The sequence below is a fragment of the Podarcis tiliguerta genome, assembly GCF_965153285.1.
Source record: "Podarcis tiliguerta genome assembly, chromosome: 10".
Taxonomy (NCBI): Eukaryota; Metazoa; Chordata; class Lepidosauria; order Squamata; family Lacertidae; genus Podarcis; species Podarcis tiliguerta.
The window spans coordinates 47,295,465-47,309,693 of record NC_139543.1 but is presented as its reverse complement, the minus strand read 5'-3'; the positions used below and the strand labels follow the sequence as shown (position 1 = coordinate 47,309,693).

General features: G+C 43.4%; 1 protein-coding gene and 1 long non-coding RNA gene across 2 annotated transcripts; one reads left to right on the top strand and one right to left on the bottom strand.

The window, feature by feature from the left end:
* Positions 1–1,180: 1,180 nt before the first annotated feature.
* EIF3D (eukaryotic translation initiation factor 3 subunit D) lies at positions 1,181–13,336 on the bottom strand. The gene is made up of 15 exons (XM_083400767.1): positions 13,084–13,336; positions 10,991–11,124; positions 10,099–10,144; positions 8,786–8,922; positions 7,845–7,930; positions 7,446–7,518; positions 7,212–7,324; positions 6,364–6,496; positions 5,238–5,385; positions 4,965–5,095; positions 4,472–4,557; positions 4,171–4,300; positions 3,831–3,973; positions 2,359–2,639; positions 1,181–1,322 (listed from the first exon to the last, which is right to left on the bottom strand). The coding sequence occupies exons 2-15, from the start codon at positions 11,111–11,113 to the stop codon at positions 1,309–1,311; spliced, it is 1,644 nt and encodes a 547-aa protein (XP_083256893.1). The 5' UTR covers positions 11,114–11,124; positions 13,084–13,336; the 3' UTR covers positions 1,181–1,308.
* On the top strand, positions 11,117–12,462 carry LOC310658643. The gene is made up of 2 exons (XR_014502399.1): positions 11,117–11,202; positions 11,440–12,462. It is a non-coding gene; the product is annotated as an uncharacterized lncRNA (long non-coding RNA).
* Positions 13,337–14,229: the final 893 nt, after the last annotated feature.

The following is a 14,229-nucleotide window of genomic DNA, read 5'->3' as shown; positions in this document are numbered from 1 at the left end:
GTTGCTGCATTTAAAAGGGCTTTGTAAATCTACCTGTTCCAAATGACTCTTAATGGAGAGTTATAGTCAGGGAAGATTTGTAGCTCAATGGAAAAGCATGTTTTGCATGAAAAAGGTCCCACGTTCCAATCCCCAGCCTCTTTAGGGGCTGGGAATAACTCCTGCCAAAAACACTGGAGCCACTGCCAGTCAATATATACAATACCGAGCTAGATGGGCGACTCTGCATGGGGTTGCTTTCTATGCAATGCTGTTGTTTTAATGATAAAATCTCTGAATTTTTTTTTGTACGGGTTTAATGAATAATTTAATGTGGTTTCTTGCATTTTTTGAACTTTTAAAGTTGTTGGGGTAGGTTTTTTACCTTTATTTTGTTCACCAGCTTGGTAAATAAGATAAACAAAATATTATTTTGCATTTCAACCCACATTCTCAAGAGAAGCACAGAGGAAGAGATTATGCCTAATTCCTCAACTAGATAGGGCAGAAGTAGCCGCTAGTGGTATAAATTATTTCTTCTTTTGATGAGTCTTTAGTGTGAATGCCCCTAAAAACAAATTGGTTCTTATGATTTTTGCATTGAAGATCTGAGCCAGTAGTTTTAACATCATTTTCATTACATTGTTCCAGCTAGCCTGCCATCAAGCTTTGTGCACAATCCTATCCTATCCCACTTCTCAACCTTTGTATAGCACAGTTAAAAAGATAGTTTTAAAGCTTTGCAACAGAGTGAGAAGAGTTACAAATTACTTGTGCTTGCCTAAGAGCCAATCTGCACATATAGAAGAATCCCATGATACAGCTTTTCCTAGAGCCATGCCATTTAAAGACTGCCCGCTTCTGAAGGTTTCTTTAGCTTGAGTAATTTCCTATTAGCAGTGGGGACTCCCTGCATACGGAAAACAAGAAGGGCAAAGAGAATGATCTCAGCCTAGGTTTCTCTATGGCATGCTAGTTTTCTATACTCTCTCAAATTCCCCCATAAGCGACTATTGAAACATTTATTTCCACACTTGCAGAGTGAAGCTGTTCAGTCCAGGGGACACTGGATCAGATGATTCTGCTACACATCAGCCTTAAAGTGGACAAGGCTGATCAGGTAATCATAAAATATTTTCTTTTCCAAATTTGTTTAGGGGCAATCTCATTACACATATTAATTATACAAAAGGGATAATGCTTTAAGATTATTATTTTTTATTCCTTAGGTTCTAAGTATATGAGATTCAATTCTGATCCGTCCACCAAGAACAAAGATGTTGGCTGTGCCTTCAAGCTGCAGTTGCTGCTGCTGTCTGGCTGCAATGTTCAGCTCTCTTCCTCTGAAAAACAAACAGAAGTTTCAATGGAGCATTTGCTGCCATCCCAAGCAAAAATAAACAAGCATGGCCACAACATCTGCTCTCCTTTCCACACATAATTACCAAATGCTGGTTCATATACAGTCAGATGATACACTTTCTGCATAATATAAAGCCTTATTAAGTAGGATGCAGCCAATCAGTTGATCTAAACTTTAGAGACAATGCAAGTATTGAACTCCAAGCAATGTTAAGAACGTAAGAGCTTGCTGGATCCCAGTGACCAATCAGATACCTCTGGCTTTGTAAAGAAAATTTGTGGTTTGTAAGCAAGAATAAGAAACTGACAATCTATAATGTAGCCTTGTGTACAGCCACAGTTTGAAAAGTAAAACAGAAAGCTGAATCCTAGGGAACATACAAAATCCGTAAGCTGGTATTGGTCTCCCCAAAATAATCATGTCAACACTTTACCAATGTTAACTATATGCCATACTTAAATTCTGCTCAGATCCACATTATATCACTCCTGTGGCATGTACTACTGGTCACCATCTTATCTGTAGTTATGATGCAAACAAGATGGCAACTAGCGACATGACAGAGAGAAATAGGCTGGTGCACAGACAGCATGCTACACAATCCTGCAACACTGCATGCAAATTCTGCCCATTTTGGTTCTACTTACCGTTGGCTCTGACTGGTTTTTCCTATGAGTTAATGGCCCCCATATACACCTGACCTATGGGCTTGCCCTTCCCAACCTGGTGCCTCCCCTGATGTTTTGGACTACAGCCCCTATCGGCTTCAATCAGCGAAGCTGTGCTGGATGGGGCGGATGGGAGCTGTTGTCCAATGTGTCTGGAGGGCTTCAAGTTGGGGGAAAGCTGCACTGTACTCTCCAGCGGCTATATCTGGATGAAATGATCACAGATTGCAGAAGAATGAAAGCTATCTTCCCAGCACACAAGCTTCTTCCAATGTAAGCAGTTGCAAGACCAGAAACTTGTCGTTTCAGGCCTAAGCTTAGCTAGAAGGCATGTGAAACTCTTATTACCTTCCTCTTCCTCCTCTTCATCGTCATCATCATCATCTTCATCAGAGCTGAAAGTGCCATCGGGCAGGCTGTAGATACGGATGACTTGCTTGTTGGGGTCTTTCAAGATGAGGTACTTGCCCTCATCCAGTTTCATGCAGATGTCAATGACACAGCGCAGGATGCCCCAGGCATTTTCCATGCTTAGATTAATTTGGCTGGCGAATTCATTAGGTTTGAACTGCTGGGTGCCCAGGATCACATGGCGTGCAGAATCTTTCACATGGTACCGGGAAACATACCTGACAAGAAGGGACAAAGAAGACTTAGAAAGTGTGAAGCTGTAGTCCAGCCCAGCAGCTACAGTAGGACTAAAAAAGAATAGCAGGCTAAACAATTTAAGTAAGACGACTGGTGTGGTACAGTGGTTAAAGAGACTGAGCTACAAATCAGGGTTTGAATCTTGCCTCTGAACTCACTAGGTGACCTCCCTTTAGGAAAGTTGCTCTCAATCTTCCTGCCTGACTTGCCTTATAGCGGTTTAGTCATGCTGGCCACATGACCTGAAAAGCTGTCTGTGGACAAATGGCCTGAAAGCGAGATGAGCACCGCAAGCCTATAGTCGCCTTTGACTCAATTTAACCATCCTGGGGTCCTTTACCGGCTTGTTATAAGGATTACGACTAGAAAATACATGCAGGCTCTTGACAAATGTTAAATATTATTAAAGTGTTAAAGTTATAGACCCATCTCAGTAATTTTTAATCCAGACAAGGAACCTATTTGTTATTCCCTTCCAAGAGGTAAAAGACACACTTTATCCGGGAGTTAAGACAGAGACAGAGGTTGAATCTACACACATAGAAATCGTTCTGAAAATGTTTTTTTTAAAAAGTGTTTTAAAAAATACATTGAATTTTCCATAACGCTCACCATCGCCATCTAGTGTCACATTGTATATTGCACTTAAAACATACTTAAAACATTTTATTTGCAGCTGTACAAGGGCCAGCTATATCCCAAGCTATTAGCAGAGAATTCTAAATATGAAGAGGTGCTGGCCAAGTTTTACAGCTCAGAATATTTAGAGATTAGAATAAATATTTAAAATATTTATTACAATGGTACCTCGGGTTACGTTACCTTGGGGTAACATAATTTCAAGTTATGAACGCAGAAAACCCGGAAGTGTATACTTCTGGGTTTCGCTGCATGCGCATGTGTAGTGGCGCCTCCGGATGTGGACTTTTCGGGTTAAGTACGGACCCCTGGGATGAATTAAGTTTGTATCTGGAGGGTCCACTGTATAGGCCACCTCTCAAAGAGGTGAATAATGTAAACATCAGTAAAATGTAACAATGTATTAAATTTTAACCCCGAAGAGCTGGCTACTCCCCCCAAAACTTATTTCCCTCTTGTAGAACACCCAAGACAAAAACAAACAAACAAAAAAAAAACACAACCAAAAACCTATCCACACTATTTTATCTCACCCCAGTTTAAGATACTCTGATCCAGCCAGCAGCGCACAACATGTCCAGCGAGCAAGTTTGTAGCTGTTGTTTTTCAGCTCAGTGGCAATCACAGCTCCTCTCTGGGAGTCCAGTTTCTGACGCCAGTCCACTCCATTACAATGCTAGAAAAATTAAGAAAGGATTAGGGTTGTACACAGCATCAATTATGGCACACTGAATTGGATGGGATGAGGAAGAGGGAATTCCAAGGCTATTACAGGTAATCATAGTAAATTATGCCACAGTTAAAGAGACAGGCCAGCGGAAACAAATAATGTCCACACAGAAGAGCCTACAAATTATATCTGTTTTTCCTTACCCTTGAATCCCATTCATTCAGTGTTTTTGTGTTGATGAAAGATACTTCTCCATTGGCTCCAGTCATCACTCCATCGTGTTCACAGCGTACTATCAGGTCTATGTCGTCTCCCAGCTTCCACCTCCGGTACCTACAACCAAAAATGCTTGTCAGCAACCTTATAACAAAAAATTCACATAACCACATATATACAGGTGGCAGCAATGGGAATTTTCATGGAAGCTGCAACAAGTCTGCAAACCACACCTCAAGGTACTGTGAACGCTCAAGGTCTACTCATGTGTCAGAAGCAACAACTTACCGGTATGCAACAGAAGCCACCTCATTCTTATCCATATCATCTTCCACAAATGGGTTTGGATTGGGAAATGTGTATTTCTCTTTCCCCTGTAAAGACACACACGCAAAAACTTTTATCAGTGACATCAGATTACATGGTCAGGAGAATCATGGCTGCCTTAAGAAATGGGAAGCTTCCAGTGCTCTGGTTTGAGAAACATTAGCCACTATCTTGCTACCAAGCCCTTCCCCGAATTTTTCAAAAACATGGCTTTGATGTGGTATCCTGTTTACTAGCAAGACACTTCCCCCACCAGGAGTATTCTGTGGAACCTCCCAACAGCCATACAACTCTATCTGGAGGCCCTATAAAACAGATAGTAGATGGATGTTATCTTCTTTCTGCTTGCTGAGACAGATCACTCCCTCATCAGCAGGAAGTTCTAAGTGACCCTAGTCAATTTCTTTCTGAAATTCTCTGCAGAGGTAAAATCCATTACCCCTTTAAATCTTACCATTCTCAAACATTGCTGGGAGAAGTTGTGGTTGATGTAGGTGGCTTCCATAGCAAGGTTGCGGGGTGAATTGAAGGAGTTGCCCTCATCCTGTGGTGGTTCATTAGCAGTCTCACTCACGGTCAGGAGGTCTGAGGATATAGCCAAACATACATGGAAGTTCAGAGGGTTGCCCCAAGAGATAACCCTAACAGCTTCACTTCCCCAAGCACTCCATTCCCAGCCACCACCTGTCCCCCTTCAGTTTTGTGCTGTATATACAAAAACACTCACCAAAATCAGAATTGTCCCTCTTGTCAAAGAAGAGTTTGGATCCAACTCTCTGGACAATGATGTCCCAGGAATATACAGAACGGGTGCAAGCCATGAGGGTAGCTAGGATGGCATCTGTAGCAAATACATTCCCCTGAGTCTTGGCCAACTGTGCACAAAGAAAAGTCACATGGATGAGAGCAGGAATCGTACAAGCGAACTAATATAGGTTGTACCACCCTCCAGAGTTGTATCTGTAGCATTATCTACTCTCTGAGGCACAGGGGTAGGGAACCTGTGATTCCAACTCCCATTAAGTCCAGCCAGCATGGCCAGTTGCCAAGGTTGATAGGAAATGTACCCCAACAGAATCTGGAGGGCCACAGGTTCCCCATCCCTGCTGTAGAAGATATTGTCAAAACCATGCTCTCCTAGATTACCAATGGCATTTGCATCCCATTCTCCAGCAATTAAAACCCAAGGGAAGGCAGACAGAAGAGTCCCAATGAATGCAAGGATGAGATCTGCTCTCCTGCACGTCAATTCTATCATTAAGCCAAAAACTTACTCCCCTCAAAGTTAAGAACTTTGGTAGATGAGCAGAAACATAAGAAGTAAACACTTCCACTTGCCTCATTTATTATTTAGCTGGGTTTTGTCTTAGCATACCTCCAAGCTTCACAGCAAATTGCAAAACACATAAAGCATCTCTGAAAACTCTCACATCCAACCCATTATCTCCACTACCTCAAGCACAATAAATAGGAAACTCCTCAATACTAATAACTAGCTCAAAGAGAAATGTCCTGCAACACTTTTGGAAGATGCTCTGACTTGGGCTTTAACGAGTTTCCAGAAAAGGGAATTCCATTGTGCGCCAAAGCTATGAAGATCTCCTTGCCTCCCCCTGCTCTTTGCACAGTCAACAGGACACACTCTTCTCTAGTCCAGTATGTCTGGCTGCAATTTCTAGTTTCAGACTTACTAAGCAATATTTCATTAGACTAACCTGCCTTGCCCAGTGCAGTACCATTTTTAAGGACTTAGTAAGAAAGGTATCTGAAGTTACAAGCAAATCAGCCCTCTCCTTTTAAACTGAGGTATTTTAACAGCCATGTATAGGACAAACTACAGAGGCATATTATACCTTGCGAATGACTGGATCATCGGTAGTAGTTACAGTATGGAAGATGCGCTTGATGCTACGAAGGGTCTTTTCATTTCTTGTGGTGATGCGGTCAAAGGCTTTGTCATAGTATTCCAGGGCCCCACAGCACTCTCTGCAGGTACAAATAGAAGATGATCATGATTTATTCTCTCAAGAACAAAGGATAATAAAAAGTAGACTAATGGGTTCAGAAATACTCATGAAAAAGAAACCCAAGGATCATTAAGATCCCACGGCACCTTTAAGGTTCTATGACTCTACTCTGACCCATCTACCTCTATAAGCAGCGTCACATTTTAAAGCATCCTTCCCTAAATGATGCCCTCCAGATATTTTGGAGGACAACTCTGATCATCCCTGACCACTCTCTGTGCTAGATAATAGGATCTGGAGTCCAACACAGTAGATGGAACTAGGTCAGGGAAGCCGCCCAGAGTGGCTGGGGCAACCCAGTCAGATAAGGGAGTCATGTGCATCCTTCCCATGGAATCCCAAGCTCTAAACCAGATTCACTGACAAGCTCCAGATCCTAATAACCAGTCTTATATTCCTGCTCATATTGAAGGTCAGGGATAATTCAGGCCTTGTTAACCAAACGTCATTTTATGTCCAGTTGTCAGTACTTAGATAGAATACAGAAAGTTACAATGCCCAGCAAGGCAATAATTCTGGTTTAGGCTGTCCTGACATCTAATCACAGTTTGTGTCTTGGATCAAGAGATAAGCATACTGTATTAGTTAAACTACTTGGAGGCTGTTTTTTTCTTCTTCTAAAAAAAGATACAAATTGTTGGCCCCAGACCTTCAATCTGCCTCAAGAGACTTACATGTCCTGAGGGTCTGACACCTCCAAATATCGCATTTTCATCAACCTAGGGAAATCCATTTCCTCCTTCACCTCCCAATCACTGCGAACTTCAACAGAGGAGTCACGGGGTTTCTGCCATGCAGATAGAATAAATAGAAGAGACAACACATTGGTGTGTAAAATGGGAACAAAAGCTGAAAGTGTGAGGGGAAAGACAGTCGCAAGACAGGCAGCCAAAGCGAAAGAGGTTTACCTGAGATTTTTGGTCCCATTTTTGTCTCACTCCAAACTGCTTCTGAAACTTCTTTTGGAGACGCAGTCTATCTCTGAAATGACAGAAAACTGATAGTCCCACCAAGGCAAAAGAGCCTGCTGATCCCAAACCCTTTTTCCAGAGTAGAGAAACTGGAACATGAATGGCTAACTACAAAAGGGTTTTCTGATCTCTTGGGTCAGAGTTGCTAAACAACCACTAAGATAATGCCATTTCACAATCCATGCAACAGTAATAAAAATTTTTAATATGTGACAGCAGAGTCTGGGAAATTTAGTAAGCAATTTGCTTTTTCAAGAGATTCAATCAGTTTGATGAAACTAGCTCTGCTGGACAATTACTAAATTGTATGTTCTCCCACAAACACAGCAAGCTTACCTCTCCTTCTGCTTGGCACTTTTAGGGAGCGTCTGCATGTTAAACTGAAGGATGTTCCGGCGGTCCTTATCTCTCCGGAGGTTCCTCTGAAAGGAAACACTAATGTAAGCGAGACAGCATGGAATCAAAGGGCCTACCTAGCAAGCAATCCTGCAAAGGATTCCTGCCCAATATTCACTGTAATGCATGAGTTACACTAGGTGTGGGGAACCTGTGGCCCTTCCTTATGTTGCTGGACTCCCAAGTCCCGTCAGCCCCAGCCAGTATGGCCAATGGTGAGGGGAGTTGTAGTTCAACAACATCTTGATGACCATTCCCATTCCTGAGATATGCTGTGAAAAGCACCACTAAGTGTTCCTGGGAGGCATAATAAGCTAGTGTGTCATCAAAACCTAAAAGGGGGGGTGGGGATCACTACTTGATAGCCATACACATTCCAGCCCAAGAACAACAAAAATGAAAAACCACAAGGAGTCTCAAACTTGCAACGGCTTGTTTGAAAAAGACAGTTATCAGTGACTGGGGAATGGGAGGGGATACATCTTCAAAATCCCATGAGGCTGCCCATTAATGACAGGGATGGGGAACCTGTGCTCCCCTTCTGCAATCTTGCTTTGATTCCAGCTCTCAGCCAGCATGGTTAGTGATGATGGAAGCAGCAGACCACGGGTGACTAATCTCTGGCCCTCTAGGTATTGCTGGACTCTAACTCTTATCCTACCTGACTACTGGGCATATCAGCTGGGAGTGGCGATAGGACAGGGGAGAGACATGTTAGCTACTAGAGTTATAGTGCAACAAGGACAGCAGGACCCCCATACCAGATTAAGGGGAAGGTTGTCTGTTCCCTCCTCGATCTGTCTCTCTCCTCTCAGAGTATCAATTGGGACAGACTAGCTATATGGCTCAAGTCTAATCTCTTCAATCAAGCCACATCATACCTGTGCAAACCTCATGCGATTCCTCTGGTAAGCTGTCTTTTGTGTCCGTGCCGTGTCCACCAGTTGGAAACTGGTTTCATCTTCCTCATGGAAATAAGCATACTGGCTTCCTCCACCAAACTGGGATGAATATTTATCTGGGAAGACAATTGTCTCAGTCACCTTAGAGTGCAAGACTGGGATTTCCTAGAAGACCAAGAACTAGAACCGTCCTACTTTCAAATAGGAGCTGAAGCAGAATTATCTTTGTGTAACTGCTAAGAACAATGCATGTGATACAGTCGTGCTCCTTTGCCCAATGGTAAATACCATGGCTGATCTCAAAACAAGATGGAGATTTCCTCTTGTAAAGCCCCCCCCCCCCAAGCTCCACTACTGCTGTAATCAGTGCAGAAACACGATGTGCCCTAGTGTTCTGCTTATCTGTAGTGTTGACATGCAACTGCACCAGTGATTGCATTACCAAATTCCAAAACTACTATTTGATACAGGCAGTAGACATTTGGTTAGGGAGAGTAGATCTTAATGTTGCAAGCCAGAGGTTACACAGTGTAGAACCTATGGATGACAGTATGCATGCCAAGTATCTCTTATGGCACCCATGGACGAATCAATAAATATCCTCTTAAAAATTCATAGTGGATTTTGTGAACTTGCCTCTTTTTCTGCCCTTTCAGATGTGGCAGCCATTTCGTGTTATGCCACACCCCACACCAGCCACTTTGTGACTGATGCCAACTGCACTCTCTCAAAATTCCAAATGTGCCCACCAGCCCAAAAAGGTTGACAACCCCTATAAGCAGTGAAGGAAACAGGAATGCAGAAAAGCTTATGTTCAATGCAATTCTGTCTTGTAATGAAATGCAGGAGAAACTATAAAGCACATCTCCTGGAAGTTCAACTTTAGTATTCTTATTGTATAGATAGTGGTCAAAAGACAACAATCCTGAAGGAGCGTTTCCACCCCCATCATTCAGCCCGGGAACTGAGGTCCACCCGCCCTGTGGAATGCCCTCCCATCAGATGTCAAGGAAATAAACAACTATAAGACACCTGAAGGCAGCCCTGTTTAGGGAAGCTTTTAATATTTATTGAATCATTGTATTTTAATATTCTGCTGGAAGCCACCCAGAGCGACTGGGGTAACCCAGCCAGATGGGCGGGGTAAAAATCATCATCATCATTTGCCCTAAGCCAATAATGAACCCTCTTCAACCAACAGAGACATAATGCCAACTTCATATACCATGCTCACTGGCACTTGATCTTCCATATGAAATATATCAAACAAGAGCAATCACCATCATACTTACTTGTATATCGCTTATCCTGGTAAGTAGCTCCTGTCCAGTCTGCAACCTGGTCAAAATAAAAACAATGAGGAAATAAGGCTGCTTTCAAGCATGCCACAAACTCATTCAAAGGATTTTCAACAGAATCTCAAAAATTGTTTCTCCAGCCAGCTAAGTTTCTGAGTGTACTCAAAATATTAAGACATAAAGATCTTTACTTGGGGAGAGATAATGAGCTGATGTACACATGACCCTGGCCGGGGTGTGTGTGTGTGTGTGTTGTCTACAACTTAGCTGTAACACGCAGAATTGCTTATTTTGCAATCTACTGGAATCCCACTGGAAAGTCTCTCATGCTCTTGCTAAACAGTTGTGGGGATTGGTAGCCAATGGAAGCAGACATTCTCTATATGATGGCAGCTGCCCATCCTTACAGGGAATGTACTATGGCAAACACCTGCACCATCCATTACACTGCTATAATGCCCTAAAGGGCTAGGAAACTGGAATTGTCTTAAGACAATTATTAGCCAAATTTCCCCCCAAGTCCGGACCTGTATGCTTCAACACCATCCTATGTCATGAAATACATTAGGTCAGAGCTTGCCAATGATTCATGATTCAGATTCCCTTTTTAACCAGACGATGTTATGTAAGCCAACACAATCCAGCTATAAATTCTGTGAAGCCCAATAGGGACCAAAATGATGCTCCAAAAATTCACTCCCTAAAAGACTTAGGACAATTTCACTCATGGTCTTTTTGCCCTGTAAGTAGTACTGTAGGAACTGGGCTCCTGAAGCACATGGTAAGAGTGCCTTTCAAAATCTAGCCCTTAATAGAAAACATCAGCATAGACAATGTACAAAAGCAGTTAATAGAAATTTCTGTGCAAGGGTGTGTGAAGAAGTACCTTTCCTAGCCGATCTCCTTTGCTGAAGGGCTGATAAGGCATATCTTTGAACTGCTCTGGAACAGCACATGGACCCCATCCGGAGGGATTATCCTGGATCACGGGAGCCAGGAACTTTGCCATCTTCTATAATTCTAGTGAGAAAGGAGATGGGAGGGGGAAGAGAATAAGGGGATCAAGTAACTATAAAACAATAGTGCTTATCGAATACAGTGGTACCTCGGGATGCGAACGGGATCTGTTCCGGAACCACGGTCGCACCCCGAACGAAACGCAAGACACAATGGTGCGTCTGCCGTGTTTCACTGCTACCGCACATGACGTCATTTTGAGTGTCTGCGCATGCGGCGAAACCCGGAAATAACGCACTCTATTACTTCCGGGTTGCCGCGGAGTGCAACTCGAACGCGCTCAACCCGAAGCGCATTCAACTCGAGGGATGACTGTAGTTGCATCAGCTAATACAGTCAAACCTCGGTTGTCAAACGTAATCCATTCCAGAAGACCATTCAACTTCCGAAAATGTTCGACAACCAAGGCATAGCTTCCAATTGGTTGCAAGAGCTTCTTGCAGTCAAGTGTAAGCCACGTCGGACGTTCAGGTTCCAAAAAATATTCAAAAACCGGAGCACTTACTTCTGGGTTTTTGGTGTTTGGAAGTTGAAATGTTCGAAAATGGAGCCGTTCGAGAACTGAGGTTTGACCTGTACTTGTTTTTAAGGAGACCCATAGTTTTTTTTTTTTTAAAAAAAGCCAGGCCTTCCAGTCATATCCTTTAAATTACTGAATGACATATACACACTGGGAATGAAGTACTTCTGTGGAAGTCCTGTACTGTAGTTTATTGCTGCCAGGCTACTGCTTAAATAACAAAGCTGTCCTCAACATATTCATATGCCTATATAGGGAGTGGGGGTTTATTGGTTTGTGTTTTCGTTTTGTTATCTTGTATTTTTTTTGTTTTGTATTTTTACGTTGTGAACCGCCCTGAGATCTATGAAGGGCGGTATAAAAATTTAATAAATAAAATGCTGACTGCATGGTTTTCACCATAATTGTGCCTTATTAGCAAATGATTGTTAGCTGTATTTATATATAATTATACCCATGCTCTCTTTCTACATCCAAAGATGAAAAACTGGTTGCAGATTGGCTCTCTCAAAAAATACAGGTAGGTAGCCGTGTTGGTCTGCCGTAGTTGAAACAAAATAAAAAAAATCATTCTAGTAGCACCTTAGATACCAACTAAGTTTGTTATTGGTATGAGCTTTCGTGTGTGGGCTTATTTACAAGCCAGCTAGGTGACATCTAGCCCGGCCTTTGCCAACCTGGTGCCCTCCAAACGTTTTGGCCTACAACTCCCACTAGGCTCAGCCAGTATGGCTGTCCTAAGTTGCACCAGCTATTCTAAAACTAGGTCATACAGACTTGTACTATCTGTGCTCTCTACACACAGGCAGCAAGTGAATAATTTTTTTAAAAAGCCTTGCTAGTTCTAAAATAAAAAAACGTCTGTTAAGCCATTTCAGTTATGATAAAGAGCCTAGTTTCTAGATACAGTACTAGAAACACATGTCATTCTGCTTCCCCCACTTCTAGACTGAGAGCTTCATGAAGTATTCAACCATTTAGAAAGGGGGCGTGAGAGAGATGGAGAGAATAGATATGGGGAGGGAGAGGGAGATCAGCCCTGAACAAAGCGTCTTGCTTGCAGGGCTCCTGGTGGGGCAAACCAAGTAGGGCAACCCACCCTTCCGTCCGCAGGCTCCCCCCCCCCCCCGAGATGACAGCGGCAGAGATGGTCGCCAGCAACTAGGCCCGAGCCCTTCAGTGGGGCAAAGCGTTCTCTAGGTATGATGAATGAAGGCAGGCTGTGCACGAAAGAGGCGACAGCCCCGACAATGAACCCAGCATCTGCTCGAAGGGGCCTGTTCCGAGGGCCCAAGGGAGGCGGAAGGGCCCTTTCAGGCCCGCCCTGCATCCGGACACGGCGCAGACCGACGAAACGTGCTGAAGGCCGGGGCGGGGGAGAGAAAGATGCCGGCATCCTTCGTCGCCGAGGCTTCTGAACCAGCTCCAGACTCATCTCTCACCTTTACGGCCCAAGGAAGGACCGGATGGCGACGGATTCGGCCCCGGTGGGGCGTCCAAGCTACGAAGCGCGGCCCTCAGGAGCACAGCAGTTTTGCAGCGGGCTTCCACTTCCGGTCCGGGTGCACTGCTGTGGCGTCATCACGCCGCGACTCCAGAAACGCCGTAAAAGCGTAAGAAGGGATTCGTCTGCTTTGCGGCCGGCAAGGAAGCCGAGCGCTGTTACCCCATAGTAGGCTAAGCGGATGTTCTGATGTGGCACAAGCTGTCGTGGGCTATCGAGCTCACTTCCTTAGATACGCGAAGTGGTGTTCTCAGTTGTCTGGTTCATATTTGCACAAAGAGAGGGAGAGATCAAATAATAAGGTCGGATGTCAGTGCAGTGCTAAATAAATGAATATTTTTTTTGAGACAATCCAATTGGGCAGTGCAATCCTGTGCGTGCCTACGCAGAAGTATTGAGTTCGGTGGGTCTTTCTTTAATTTGCTGCATTTTTATTTTTATTGTTCACCGTCACAGCACTTTGCAATTTTAGTAGTTTATAAAGATCCGCTCCAAGGCACGTAGACACACCTGGAATTGTGCTACAAGTGACGATATTTACAGCAGTGAAAATGGGTGCTAACGCTTATCATTTTAGCACAGATTTCTGGTTTGGACTGGTTTGAATTTCTTCTTAATTTTTCATCCCCAAATTAGAAGTGGGAACTGCTCACAGAAGTCATTAGAGAATTCTCAGATTTGAATATAAATGATTATGTTGTGGGAGCAAATAGAAGGATTCCTGCTCTTTCTCATTCTGGTCATATTTTGGGTGATATATACATGTATTATTATTATTATTATTATTATTATTAAAATAGTATAGGCTGCTTCCCTCTCTGGCGTGGCCCATCATTGTCACTGGCTCCCTCAATCAATTATACATCCAGAGAATGCTGCTGGGGTAGTCCAAAGCTTATTATGAAGGTTGCAGGAGAAGAACCTGCAGGATCAGCCCAAAGCCTGATCTAGTCCAGCATCCTTTGGTCAGCCAGATGTCTCAATGGGGAGCTTAAAAGCAGGACCTGAGGGCAACAGCAACTCCCCACTTGTTCTTCACAGCAACTGATATTCCAAGGCATACTGCCTCCAATAGTACAGGTAG

Bases quoted from the DNA above. Each gene is read 5' to 3' on its own strand.
- EIF3D (XM_083400767.1), bottom strand. From the start codon at position 11,113: ATGGCAAAGTTCCTGGCTCCCGTGATCCAGGATAATCCCTCCGGATGG. The intron at 3,974-4,170 runs GTAAGGAAAAAC...TAATTTTTCTAG, and splicing joins TGAATGAATGGGATTCAAGG to CATTGTAATGGAGTGGACTG. The intron at 2,640-3,830 runs GTGAGATAAAAT...CCTTCTTGTCAG, and splicing joins TCAGAGTATCTTAAACTGGG to GTATGTTTCCCGGTACCATG.